Genomic DNA, 14,911 nt, shown 5'->3' on the forward strand with positions numbered 1-14,911 from the left:
ATTGCTGAATTACAGGGGTGAGTCAAAAATCACAGAGCAGTTTATTTAGCCTTTGGAAAGAAAAGGCCCTCGCAGGCCCTTCTGAATGTTTCTAAGACTTGTTTCTTCTCAGAACAGAAGTTAGCCGGACACTGTGGTATAAGGGTTTGCTTTCAACCCTCTCCCAGGAACAGCTGTGTATCCTCCAACTCTGCTCTCTGCAAAAATCCCATTTCATACCATAATCCGGCTTCTACTCTAGAAACCAAAGCCTAGAATCACGTGATTACTTCTTAAGCTCCACAAATGATAAAGTTTGCCTCAGTCTTGGGCAACAGTCTAATATTTTAGAAAGCACTTTCGTCTAGGTTCACAGTTTGCTAAATATAAAAATTATGATTCAACAGGAAATTGGGTAAGTCAGGCAGAAATTTCAGCATGTTTTTGAAGATTCTGCTGTCTCAGTGGTTATAGTTCTTAACCGCAGCTTTGAATTTTGGACACAAAAACTTGACACGATGTTTATTGGCTGCTGTTTTTAGCACGTACATGTAAAACGCTTAGCAACAGCGCTGACGCGGAAATCAGTCTAAGATTTTCCTGAGTACGACAGAAATTCCTGTTGGTCGCAGAAGTCATTTTATTGACAAGAAATTAGTTTTGACGATCATTAAATGTATTTCTGAACTGACTATTAGTTTGGTCTCATAAAATTTCATGCACACCAATATATATATATATTGTATATATGTACACAAAGAATATAAGAAACACCTGTGTACCCACAAATAGTTTAAGCAAATATTAACTGTATTTTCATGCTCCTCCTTATTTCAAAGAGATCAACGTTACATAGTTAGTGCCCTCTGTGTTCCCCTCCCCGAAGGTTACCATCACTCTAAGTCGAGTGGTTCTTTCTCTTTTACATGCTTCACTTTACACGTTTACCACAGAGAACTGTATCCATAAACACCACATGCCATTGTTTTTCAAACTTAATTTTTTTATGTAATGTTATGTTTGTACTCATTTCATTCAATACTATAAATGTACTCAAGTTCACTTTTCTAACTGCAGCATTCCATTGCATGAACACATTGGGCAGCATTTCTAGTCTGTGATTTATATTTTCTCAAACAGTTTAAAGCCACAGAGGGCTGGCTTCATATAGTTAATACAGTTTCCTTTAAGTGAGCCACGGTGTTGACTCAAGTTTTGAACTTAATAACTACTTTTTGCAACCTTCTGAATGCTTTTACAAAATAATGTCTGCGCAGTCATTAAGATTGTAATTTTAGATGTTTGAGGCACTAGAGCCAGGCTAAAGGTAAAAGTGCTAAGACTGCTGTCAAAATAATAAAAATTTATAAAAACAAAAGTTGATGTGTAAGTTGGACAAAGTTCCTAGAATTTCCAAACAGTGAGCCAACATCAGACATCTTTTGTGCAAAAGATTTTCCTACAGATGGAGATGCCGAGGATAAGATGAAGGAGTGTTGGGGGACCTCTCAGAACACGGACACCTCACCTGCTTTGGTGTCCAGCCTGCTCTGGTCTGAGCTGCTGGGGCATGAGGAGGCCCTCGAACGCCTCTTCCCCTGGTCCCTGGGAGGAAGAGGAATATACACAACATTCAGCACAAACACCAAAGCATTTCTCTTTTTGTAAGAGTCAAGAGTGAGCTAAACACAACTTCGGAAGAAACTGCAGGGAATTGTGTATAAAATGGAGTTTGGTGCTCTATATCTCATTTTAATCAACCTCTGATTTCCAACTAAGATTTATCTGCTAAAAACAAGTCAGATTCGCTTAACAATATGAGATGTAGTTACTAGAAATAACAATGACGACAAAATAAATCCAAAGTTTACTTTGCAAATCAAAAAAAGGAAGAAGGATCCACACCACAAGAGGTCACTGTTACAAAAAGAAAGAACTCTGGTATGCTTGACTCACAAAAGCATAGTGTTTAGGAGCTGGAGAGCCCTCACTCACACGCTGCAGACAAGAAAACTGTTTCCTAATTGGGCAGATGTGCCCAGGATCACACAGCGGGGTCAGATTTGGAACTCAGGTCTCATAATTTCCAGTTCCCCGCTCTTTCCATCAATTCACTACGTCTCTTGTCTCCATTTCAAAATTAATTAAACCGATATTCTCTAAAAAATATTTTTTTAAAGAAGCACTTTAAGTGTTAAAAAAAAAAAGGAAGATAAATTCAGGCAGTCCCAAGATGGCAAATATTTTGTGTTCCAAATGAAGATGTAGTGGCTGGCCAACAGAAGGATTATGTGCCTGGGTTTGTTTTGGGTTTTGGTATTTTTAAGTTTATATACAGTGTAATGATGGTCTATGAAGGACATAACTTCTCCTTAGCTAGAGCTGATACTTAAAATACTGACTTTGAAATATATATACAAAATTCCACGGTTAAAAAAAAAAAAACCAAGAAAATAACAATGTAAGTTTTACAACAAAATTTCATTTTTGCCATCAAATACAGTATTTGCCACAAAAATCATAAAGAAAGCACACACATGGCCAGGGCCACCCATGAGCATCCATATGTCTGTCCATTGCTCCTGCTTCCTGTGTAGTGAGATCTCCATTGAATATTCAGTTCAGCGTCTTGGCCGTTGGCCTTTACTACTGCCCCAAGGATTAGTTTCTCCAAATATCACTTTTTCTGTAAACTTTCTTTTTAAAAAAAAAAAAAAACTTAACACTTTCTTTTATTGTACAATAGAGAAAAGATTGAGTTAATCTTCAAAAAAGGGTCTCAATATTTAACACTCTGAAATAATTGCTTTATTTTTATACACAGTGAAAACACAGATCTGGTAGCGAGACATCCTGGTCAATCAAGGAAGGAAATGGGGGTGGGATCCTCTCTGTCAACACCCTGGGAGCAGAGAGGCAAATGGAGCAGATCTCAAAGAAGATGGAAATAAAGGAGATCAACCTCCATGAAAAGATAAAATACCAAAAGTTTGGCAGGGTGTGAGGCCAAGGAAGTTCCCCAACTTACCACGCCTAGAAATAACAGAAGAGTTGGAGGTTCATAAAGGCAAGCCCTTCTTTTCACTATTGTCCTAAATAGCTACTGAAATCAAGCAGGAGAGTTTGCATCCAATGGCTTTTCCAAGTCCCTGACCCACCCTCCCTGAGGACAGGGCTGTGATGAGGCTGCCTCTCTAAACACCACATTTGTGTATCTCCATTCTGGGTGAGGTGGGGGGGGGAGGGGGAAGAAGGGTCCTTCTTATCATATATCAAATCTTGACAGTGCTGGGTCCTACTGGTTCTCAAAGAAGAGCACAGGATTGGTATTCACTAACCCTCCATGTGACCATCATGGTACAGTGGTTGAGTGTGCAGGGTCTGGACCCAAACTACTTGGGTTCAAGTCCTGGGTCCAGCTCTTATCAGCCACATGGCCTTGAGCAAGTTACTTAACTCTTGGCCTCAGTTTCCTTTTCTTAAAATGAAAGCAATATCTCTTCTGAGTAGAGTGACTGGTACATTTGAAGAACTTAATAAATTGTCAATATTTTTTTCTCTTGTTGCAAGTCTACGAGCACCTGTCTTGAGCAGCCCAGGGCTGAGTGTCACTGTGAGAGAGAACATACAAGGTGTTACCCAGAAGTTTCAAATCTACTTTGAGAAACTAAGTAACTTTTTTTTTAATGGAAAATTCTAATGGAGTCTCTCATCAAGTACTTGAATGTGAAATTCAGCAGGTTACAAGGAACAGAGAGATGCTGAGAAGGAAGTGATTACTGAGAGGGAGAAGTAGACCACAAGGTGGGCCTTAAAAGAACAAAAGCTGAACTAGCACATGACAACACTACTCTCAGGAAGGGAGTAGCATGGGTGAAGGTAAAGAGGGGCATGAGCAGTGGGGGTGCTCAGGGCAGGGGGTAATTGCACAGGGCCAGCAAGTTAGGAATAGGTTTCTGCTGGGAGGTATTGGGAACAGCTGCCTGAAACTTTGGGTTGAATCAATGGACCCAGTTTGTTGGGCAATAAGGAACTGTCCTAGGTTCTTACACAAGGAAATGATGAGATTTGGAGTTATGTGATGATAAGAGTATTTAGGAGACTTGGAGGGAGGTAACAAGGACTAATTCTTTGAGGGTGACAGTGGGACTGGAGGAGAAGGAACAAATTCAGGAGATCCTATAAATGAAAATTGATAGGATTTGGTGGTTGATTTCAGGCAGAAGAAAGAGAAGGCTGCCTCGGAGGAACAGGACAGCAGAGCTGCCGTAACAGAAATGAGAGGTTAGAGAATAGAACAGTTTGAAAGGTAAAGCAAGTCTGGGTTTTGCCATGTTGAGTTTCTAATGAAAAATAAAGTGTTGGCAAAGGAGATGGGGAAATCAGGAAAGGAGGTCCATTAAAGGTCAAAGCAGTACACTGGGACCAGAGTCATCAGAAGGGTGGCTTGAAGACTAGAATCTCAGGACATGGCCTTGTCAGATAGTTATGGGTAAAGGACAGAAAGGGGAAGAGGAGTCCAAAGGAAGAAGAGAGAGAAAATATGCTCTCACGAGGTCCAGCAGGTTGCATAGGTAAGAATGATTAACAGGTCCAAGAAGATGAGGACGAGGAAGAACTGTCCAATCCGGCCAGTTCTGAAGCAGCACAGCTCAAGTCCCACAGAAAGAGTGAAGTGGGGAGAGAGGCAACCAGAAAAGAAAACCCCCTCTTTGCTAAAGAAGACTAGATGGCCTTCTACTCAATGGAGAACTGTCTCCCAGTAACTTCTACCCATTGATCTTGGTTCTACTAATAAAATAAATCTTTATCCTTCTTCCTCCTGCCAACCCTTCAAATATTTAAACTCATCTCCTATGGTTTAAATTCTTTGGTTCTACCACTTGCTAGTTGTGTGACCTCAGGTCAATTTTTCACCTAGGCTTTGGTTTCCTCATCTACATATGAGGGGGTGGTAAATAAAGGCTGTTGTGAGGATGAAATGCTCTAATGTGGAATTGTTTAGCACAGTTCCAGGCACGTAGTAAGTACTCAGTAAGTCTTCACTATTATTGAAGCTGTCATCATTGACGTCATTAATAAACTCCAGTCCCTTCAACGCTTCCTTATATGACACGGTTTGAAATCTCTTCACCAGCCTGTTCAGATACTTGGAGACGGTGTCAGTTTGTCTGGATCCTTTTAAAAGTCTGGAAGCCGGCACTGGGCTAAAGGTATGACCCAAGGAGCAAAGAAAGACTCTAAATAATGGAGCCTAAAACTGCATGAGCGGTTTTGGTGGTCAGATCACTGTGTTGGTCAATTCTTGTCTTTTCTCACATATGTAGATAAAGCAGTTCTCCTTTCATTCCTCCAGAATTAGAAGTGATCATTGAACAGTGCTTCTAAAACATGTGTGCATTCAGATCACTTAGATACCTTATAAAACTGCCAATTCTAATTCAGCAGGTCTGGGGAGGGGCCTAGGATCCTGCATTTCTAACAAGTTCCCAGGTGGTGCCAATGCTGCTGGTCCAGGGACCACCCTTGCACGAATGCAGAGCCTGAGAGATTGGTAAGGTTCCATTTCTGTAGGTCAAGGTCCATTTCTGTATCTCCTAATCCCGCTAGCATGGCGCTTTGCTTATCAAGAAATGCTTATCAAACAGAAACTGTTGAATAAGGTGAGATTCTACAAAATCATGCTGGTCAGTGCCTGTGGTTTGTAAACGTGCACAGTTTTGCAGCCACGTTACCCTTAATTTCTTAAAAGAAGAATGACTTCATTATTTCTGAAAAAAATTATGTATTTATTATTTTTTAAGGCCAGGCAATATAAGAAATACAAAGAAGATTTTAAAAATCACCTCTACCCAACAATAAACATCGTTAATATGTGGCAGACATCATTCCAGACATATTTTTCTTATATTCAGATGAAAAGATAAAAGAATGAAAGAACAGAAGGGTGACTTGGAGGGAAGGGGCGGTAAAGGATACATATAAATGGGGTCATACCACACGTGTCATTGTAATTGAAAAGTATGGAGTGTAAATTTTACTTGAATATAACAAGGAGATGGAAATGGAGGTGAAACTGAAGAAACTGTAGAACTTCAGATGAATAGGTCTTCACAAGAGATATTAGTTTCTAAAAGATCCCTCTAAAGTTAAGGAAGAAAATAAAGGAAAACATTAGGATGCTGAAATCATTCTTTTTTTAAATGATGTATTTCAATTTCAGACTGTAGCTACTGACAAACCCACTCTGTATTATAAAGTGAAGCAAATTAAGTCACTCATACTTCCTCCCAAGTACCAGTTTTGGTTATTTATGTTAATATTACATTGTCAAGGTTTCTGTTCCATAAGCATCATTTTCAGAGCTGTTCAGTTTTAATTCAGTATGAGCCAATACTCACCAGGAATGCTTTTACCATAGCTTCTTCATTTCTTAGTTCTGAATTCTGACTCATCATTTTGTTGTCAAAGAATTTTCTAGGAAGTGCATGAGCACGATAGTCCCCAAGTCCATCCACATTTGAAAATGTCTCTCTGTTGCCTTTTTACTGAAGGACAACTTGGCTGGCAATACAATTCTTGGGTTACCCTTCTTATACTTAGGACTTCATCTGGCACTATCTTCTGGCACCAAGGGAAGCTCTAATAAACCAGAGGCAGCCTGCTTTTTTTCTCCTTTTATGTGACTTGCTTGTTCAGCCTGATGGCCATAGGGCACCTTCTTCCATTTACCCACGCAATCAACAATTACTAACAGAGTGTATGCTATGTACTGGGCGGTGTTCCAGTGCTGAGCACTGTTGGGAATGTCTTGGTGTGGATTAGTCCATAGTAAATTTTGTTGCAACATGATGTATTCATTTGAGCTTCAGATTCAAATCTTTATATCAGAAAGTTGTCTTCCATTATATCAAAATTTTTCTTGTTTTTCTCTCTTCCATCCTCTGTGGGTTGTTGTAAATACCAAGTGAGTTGATATATGTAAATCACTTGGAAGAGTACCTGGCACTTAGTCAAAGTAAAGGTAGTACCAGAAGGAAGAGGAGGATGAGGAGGAAAAGGATGATTCCCTCTTTCGAGAATACAAGTATCATGCCTCCCGTATCTGTCTCAATGTCTCTAATCATTTTCCCATTTTCTTATTCATTCCTTTATTATGATTTCCTCCAGCTTGTCTACCATGTCTGATTGCATTTCCAGCTGTTCTTTTATTCTCACTTTTTATTTCTAATGTGTCTTTCCTTTCCATGTTTATACATTTTTCTTTCATTTCTTTCATCTCTTTTTTGAGACTTGTGAGCATATTTTCACTTCACGTGGGCTTAAATTCTCTAATTTGAATTCTTATAACCCAAAGAAGAGCTCTTTTTTCCTTTTTTAAAAAGCTAATAACATTATCTGTAATTTCTCTGACACTATGGACCACTGTTTTAACTCTTCCCTTGTTCTTGGAGGGTGTGTCCTTTTGTGATCCATTTCCGTCATTAGTCTTTGTCATGTTCTTCACAAAGCCATGCTTGAGTCCCATGTTAACTCTTATCTGAATATTATTTATCTTTAAACAGAGCCATGTATTTGTTGAATGAAAAGGGTCCATGGAGGGAGAGAACTGGGGTGCCCTACAGCTTCAACTTTAGTTTTCTTGAACATCTATCTTCCAAGTCTGTTATTTTCTTGACCTGCAGTGTGTGTTTCCTTGGTTTTTATGTAGCAGGTTTTGTGATGCACAGAAAAGCCCCCTTATAGGACAGGCTCCTTGGGTTCCAATCTTTGGAACTCTCTCCTCTAGATACACACACACACACACACACACACACACACACACACACAAACTATCTGGCTCACAGAAAACAGGGAGAGCATGTCATCCTCAGCTCCATTCCCCTCAGCTGCTTCACACCCTGGATCTGGAACGGAGTCTCTACTGTGGCTTCCCCACTTCTCCTGTGGCCTACCCACATCCTTACATTGTGTTTCTTTAATTAAAGAATATTGGATACATCTTCCTGAACTGAGAGACTCATTGTCTGTGAAATCTGTTTCTTGTTCAAGTCTGAGGAGGTAAGTGTCTGCTCTCAAATTACCCCGTCTTCATCTATATTTCACAGAGTCTGGCAGGTTAACTGGACTCTTTTGGTTACAATAGTCCAAGTGATAAAAACCTAATCTAAAGTAACTTCATCTGTCCCTATCAAAATAATAAAGGAAAGAAGAAAGAAAGGTAAGAAGGAAAAGAAAGAGGAAGGAAGGAAAGAAGGAAGGAAGGAAGATGAACGAGAGAGAGAAAGAAAAAGGAACACGTTGGTTCATAAAAGAGCCCATCTGCAGTGTGGATGTGGTGGCCTCAGGCACAGCTGGATCTAGGGGCCTATATACCACCCTTGAACTCAGTCACCATCTCCATTCCTTGACTTGGTTCGTTGATACATCACTTTCCTCTCAAAGTCACCTTCCACAAGGCAATGAAATGGCCACTCTTCACTCCAAGACAATATTATCTTTACAGCTTGTGCACTTGGAGAAAGAGCACTTTCCCCAAAGGCTTTGGCAAAAGTCCTGGGGAGAATTCAGTTGGCCTGGCTTGGATCACGTACCTACCTCTGAACCAACTGCTATGGCTGGTGGGTTGTATAACTGATTAGCCAGCTCTGGGCCACATAAGCACCTCTGGGAAGAGGCGTAGGGAAGACAGGGCCAGCCCTCCTTCCAACACAGACTGAGCAGAATTTATTATACTATGTAAGACAGCTCACTCTCCAGAAGGAAGTATGCTAGGTAGAAGAAAAACTCAATCCTACACTGCAGTGTAAAGGTTCCTTTGTATTTTGTAGTTTGGGGTTGGAACCATTTTTCTGTTTCATTGATGACATCTATTTCTATTTTTCATTTTTTGTTGCTTTCACTGGGTTTCTGCAGAATGCCTTTGCTTTGCCATCTTTAACCAGAAGCCCTCTTTGCTCATTTTTGATTCCAACAATACTAACGGGACTTGGTAGTTTACAAATAAGGCTTTCAAGCCTTTTTAATCATTCCACAGCCTACAGTCAATCTGTACACGCAGTCCAGTTCTTTCCATTTTACAGATTAGAAAACAGAGCCCCTGGAGGTGTTAAGAGACTTGTCAAAGAACATACAGTGGAATTAAGTGGCTAAGAGGGAACCAATTCTAAATCCATGGATTCTGGCCCCAACACAGAGTTCTCCTCAACTCTCCACAACAGACTGCTCTTGGGCTTTCCTCCTAAAGCCCTAAAAATCACATTTCCAAACCATGACTTTGAACAATATTTACACAGAAAGCCTTAAAAGGTTTTAAAGCAGGTATATAAAGGGGTCCATCAGATGGCACCACTGGATGGATGGTGGCTGGAGATATGCACACATACATATTTTAATGGAAGCTATTTTCAAAACATATGGCAACACAAAGGAAGAGAAAATGGGGTGTTGCTAAGGAGCAGGTCTGCCAAACAATGAATGAACCCGTGTGTGGACACACGGGCCGTTGTAGTCTGCACACAGTGAGAAGGTGACAGTTCAGCAAGTACTGCAGAGCATGTTCTCCTCTGGAAAGTTAAACAGTCCCCTAAGACCTTGTTTGCAAGGACATCTTGCTTAGCAAAGTCCTTTTCCCATCACAACAACCAACTTAAAGTTAAACTCTAGTCCATCCCAAGTTTGAGTCATCCGTATTCTAAATTAAGGGCTTTCTTGAAATCAAAGTGGTTTTACTGAATTAAACTGCTCCTTTCTTCCCCCAGGCCAAGAAGCACTGGTGGGAGGTGGCAGCTCCCAGGTGAGAGCAGAAGGCACCGACCCTGTGTAGAGAGCATGACCTCGCCTCCTGTGTCCCATTTACATGGCTGCTCACGCTTCTTCTCAGCCCTCAACCACTGTCATCTCCTGCCTCTCCCTGTTCTAGTTATGCAACCCATTCCCTCCCTCCAGCCAGCCCAGTTCACTGACAAGGGTCTTCATTTTCCACTTTATGGTCTAAAGCTGAAAACGTGTTAATTGATGGCAAGGCTTTAGCATCAAAACTGGGAATACTCCACTGCAGAGCAAAGATCATTTCTTGGAATTACTCACTTGAATGTTTACCAGAAACAACTACCAAGTGTCCCAGATTGATTCACAAGTGTAATTAATGGAAGAATTGCTAATAGTTTCCATTTTCTGGCTTGTCTTAATCCTAAAAAAAACTTTTTTGGGACACCACTTCAACAAAATCCCATCCAGTGATTAAAAGAGGTAAAGATTCATAATGCAAAAATGTTACTCGGAGTTAAACTTGCCAGGGTGTATTACAAACCCAACTCAGTCACAATCATTGCATGATGCAAAAGCCATCCTAACAAAGCCAGATGAAAACAATTAGTGCTGCCGCCAGTGCCTCCTAATTCTGGACAGTCAGGAAGAACTGCCTTCAGTCCCTAATTGATTTTTTCTCTGCTGTTTGGAGGATAAAATATGTAACTGAAAATGCCTTTGCTGTCCCAGACTGAGGACGACATAATGAACCTTGGCTTGCCAGATTATTCCACAACATCTGAAAGCTTGTGAAAAAGAAAAGAAAAGAAAACAGCTCTTGTCTGGTTTTTCCTAGTCAACTTTAATTACTGTAAGGATGGGTGCAGCAAGATAAATGTTTCCTTTTCACTTCAGTGCTGAAAGAAACACAAGTTCTCCTGCTGCCTTTTATGTTTAAGCTCTGAGGTCCACAGCCTATTCTTACTCACCAACTGGAAAAGATTTGTTGCAATGGCCAGTTTGATGTTTTGTGCTCAACTCCCAAAGTCCCAGTTTGAAGTTGTTCCCTTCCACTTAAGGAGATATTTCATTTTTCCTTTAATTTAAAAAAATGTTCTGAATGCAAAGCGACATTACAAGGACTACTAGACTGACTACTATAAATTCAGTGAGTGCGACACTCTGTGTCAGCAGACAAGGTCATTTCAGCTAAACTAACCAGCTGCCAAGCAGCCAGTTCGGGGAAAAGTTAGTTTTAAGCATGCTGCGTGTGTACATGCCAAAGATGGGCCCAAAATCTGAAGTGAGGGCAATAAGCACTTGGTCTTAAAATGGCCCATGGAATTCAATCTAGTTAAGCAGATTTGAACTGGGCAGCTGTCCACAATGACCCAATGGAAAGTCGCCGAAAAATATCTCTGACTGACGCTGTCCAGTTCAAGACCTTCCGCCTATCTTAGCATCACTACTGGCTGGGACTGAAAAACAGAGCTGCTCCATCCCCACCCTGGTACCCAGTCATTCCAGGCTCCTTTAGGAAAACGCCAGCATAAGAATTCACATGGTTCATACAGTGAGGATTTCTCTGCAAATCCTTAATATGGTAGGAAAATTGCTCCTCAGTTTTCTAGGGGAAGCCCTAGAAAGCCCTATCTAGGAACATGGGACGAATTTAGGGGCTCCTGGATGGGTGGGGTAAAGGCGTCAGTGTGGATTGGGGTAAAAAAAAAAAAAAAAGCCTTCTCTAGGAACATGGTATGAAAGAAAATAATTCCCAATCATTCATTCTGTGAGGGTTAGTAGGGGAAATAGATAAGAGTTTCACAGGGCCCTCCTGTTTTTAACTATGAGTTTGCAAAATAAATATTTTAATCCAAGTTTCTACTGGAGAATGAATTAAACCAAGTGTCCACTGTTTTGTAGAGTTAACAACAGTGGACTAACCTAAAGGGAGGTAATGAGAAATTCCAGGCTGGGCAAGAATCCCAAGTAACACAAACAGAAAGATCAGTCATCACTCAAGGGCTGGCTGGAACAGCCCAAATAAAGCAGAGACTTTATTCTGACAGTTGTATCAAAGCAGCACTTTGGCAGGTATGAATAAATGTTTTCCTGAGGATTAGAGAGGGAGATGTAAAATCAACTCCATTCAGCCGTGAGAAGAACTCTCTCCTACGCGTGCATCACTAACTTAAAATTTGTTTATAGAAAAGGGAAAAATGCAAATCAATCACCTACATAAGCTAGAGAACAAACTGGTAAATGACACAGTTGTCCAGAGCAGAAAATTAAATAAAAAGAATACTGACCCTCCACTTCTGAGATGGGATGGCAAGGGTGTCGCCCCTTTGAACATTTCTTGCTCCTTGATTTCACTGAAGTCTCCATCATATGTTAGCTGAAGTGGGTGACTCTTTAAGTGGCCAAGGGCATTTGATTCTGGTAAATAAATCCCATTTATTTTCACCATAGAGTCCCCCATCATAACTGTTTCTTTAGATTCCACTCTCTTCTTTGCTGTAATAACCAAGGAAATGTTTGATCAAAGCATTTATTTTAGGAATCACTATCTTTCAATATTTTTTCAACCCAAGAGTTTATACAATTTAAAAACTACATATTACTTATAATCAAGTCTGGAATTGTATGGATAAAACCTCCCTGAACATATCCAAGACCTCACCACTATTTTAGACTTGACATCAATTCATCAGGTAAAAATGAACAGGATCCTCTATCTATTAGCTTGGAGTCTACCTGCAGGCAAACACTTAAATTTCGGTTTATGAACTACCTAAGTCCATATAAACACTCCCATGTCCCATAACAATTCCCTGTCCTGGATTTGATCACATTAGTAATTTTTCATTCAAAAAATACTGGAGTGCCTTCCTGATGTCTGGTGCTTGGGAGGCATCAGTGACGAAACAAAGATCCCTGCCCTCAGTGGGCTTACATCCTCATAGGTGTAAACGGGCAATAAGTAATAGACCATAAGGTGAAGTATCTGATTTAAGATAAGTGCTATGGGAAAAAAGTGAAAGTAGAAAAGTGGAGAAGGGTAAAAGGGGATTGGGAATGGGGGCAGGTAGCAATTTTGAACAGGTAGGCCTGGTAGGCAAACCCTTAATGGAGATGAGTATCAAGCCATCAAATGATGAAGGACAGAATTTCCAGCAGAGGGAACAGCTGGTGCGGAGGCTCTAAGGCAGGAGTGGCACTTGAGGACCAGCATGAGTGGAGTATGTGAGGGGGAAAGGTGATCAGAGGGACAGGGCTGGGTGGTGGAGGCCCAGCAGACCGCTACCAGACATGGACAGAGGAGGGCACTGAAACACTTGTAGACTTTCTAAAGAGGACTAAGATAGAGTTGCAAAAAAAAAAAAAAAAAGACGTCCAGCCTCTGAACTGAAACATCTATTGTGTTTATGGCTACAGATCCTTAGACTTAAAATACAACACAGCTGCTTCATTGGCAAACTGACATTAGAAATAGCTTACCCATATTGCTGCTACTACATTCTAGTCCGTGACAAATTATATTTTTCAAAGGGGAAAAGGGAATGAGCTTCATATAGAGAAATAGTCTTGCAGGCTTTTCCAAAATGACTCAAGGTTTCCTTTCTGCACTTAAACCATCAAACCAATAAAAACCAACAATAACAAAACCACCTAGTCACCTCCTCTGACTAAGCCCCGTGCTTTCAAAACACTGAATTTTACAGCAGAAAGGAACCTTAGAGACTGGTGAGTCTAACCTTCATTTTTCAGATGAGAAAATTGAGAACCCGAAAGGTTATGTGACCAGTTTAAGGTCATGGAGCAGGTGTGGGGAGAGCCAGGACTGCTCGGCAGGGAGAGTGTGGGCTTGGCATCTCATTAGACTTGGGGTCAAGTACAGCTGTGTGATGTGGGCAGGTCACTCACCTTCTCTCCCCTTCCTCAGTGGTCCCCACCTCTTGGGAACGTGGAGAGAATTAAGTGATATGGTCCAGTGAAGTGATGTATGTGGTGCTAGCATACTTCCAGACCTAGAGGTTGTGGTCATCGTTATTAATGGAACCCAAGAATCCTGACTTCCAGTCCAGCACCACGCAACCCTGAATATGTTTAGGACTGAATCACCAAGCATGTACTTCAGTTTAGATTATAAAGCATTTTTAGCCTGTCCCAATATTACAGCATTCATTTCTTCCACTTGTTCACTCCATAAATATTTATTAAGCACCCATTGCCATGTGCTAGACGCTGTTCCAGCAGCTGGTGGCCCAGGAGGAACAAGAAGTCCCAGCCTTCATGGAGCTTCCACTCTAGAGGGAAAAACGCCCCCCTACTTGTGGGCAGAGGAGCTGCAGCCCCTCTGTTTTCACAGTCTACTGGAGTCAGCTGTCAGTTGTCACTGCAGCAAAGAGTTGCCCGGGGCTTACTCTTACTGACGGATGCCCACGTTAAACTGTGCATGAGTAACGAAGCTCTGGGTCTTTCTGGCAAGTGCATGCGGCATGCTGTACTAATTTCATAATGGACTGTGGATAAGATTCAAAAGGATTCTACAACCAGCAGCATTTTCACATGGGAATTGTTCTGTTGCACAGATATTTCTTTGGCACTTACTGCAGATTACAGCCCATTCAGGCTCTCAGGCTTCAAACAGAGAAAATCTCTTCTCCTAGTGAAGTTGCTCAGTCTTCAGTAGTAGGGGAAAGAGAAGCAGATGCGTACAGGGAGAGATGCAGCACGTGTGGTCTGAGCCGGGTAAGAAGGAGTACAGAGAGCAGGGAGTCCTGAGGGGTTGAAGTTGGTCAGGGAAAGAGTCATTGAGGAGGTGGAGCCTGAGAAGTAATTTGAAGGGTTAACAAGAGACCAGGAAAAAAAAAATTCTGAGGAAAAGGAACACAAGTCTGGAGTAAGAGCCAGCTTTAGGTGTGTCCAAGCTGTGTGGTCAAGCAGGGCCCCACGCTGAGAAGGGCCCCATGCTTGGTTTAATGCTTTGCCATTGCCATCTTGAAATTCTACATAATTTTTGAACAAAGAGCTCCACATTCTCATTTTGCACTGGGTCCAGCAAATTATATAGCGGATCCTGCATGAGGCTTGAAATAGTAGGATGGGTATGGGGAACTGTAAGGGTTTCATATTGCTGGTGCACAGACCAGGGCAGGGTGTGGGAAGGGAAAGGAGA

General features: G+C 41.3%; 1 protein-coding gene across 1 annotated transcript in view; it reads right to left on the reverse strand.

The window, feature by feature from the left end:
• ARMC2 (armadillo repeat containing 2) overlaps positions 1-14,911 on the reverse strand; it is a 176,957-nt gene that overhangs the window by 60,805 nt on the left and 101,241 nt on the right. Inside the window, exons 9-10 of the mRNA XM_064486802.1 lie at positions 12,039-12,246; positions 1,508-1,584 (exon numbers count right to left, since the gene is read on the reverse strand). Of these exons, the coding sequence (XP_064342872.1) occupies positions 1,508-1,584; positions 12,039-12,246 (285 nt within the window). The remainder of the gene's footprint in view (positions 1-1,507; positions 1,585-12,038; positions 12,247-14,911) is intronic.

This window comes from Camelus dromedarius, chromosome 6, assembly GCF_036321535.1.
Source record: "Camelus dromedarius isolate mCamDro1 chromosome 6, mCamDro1.pat, whole genome shotgun sequence".
NCBI lineage: Eukaryota > Metazoa > Chordata > Mammalia > Artiodactyla > Camelidae > Camelus > Camelus dromedarius.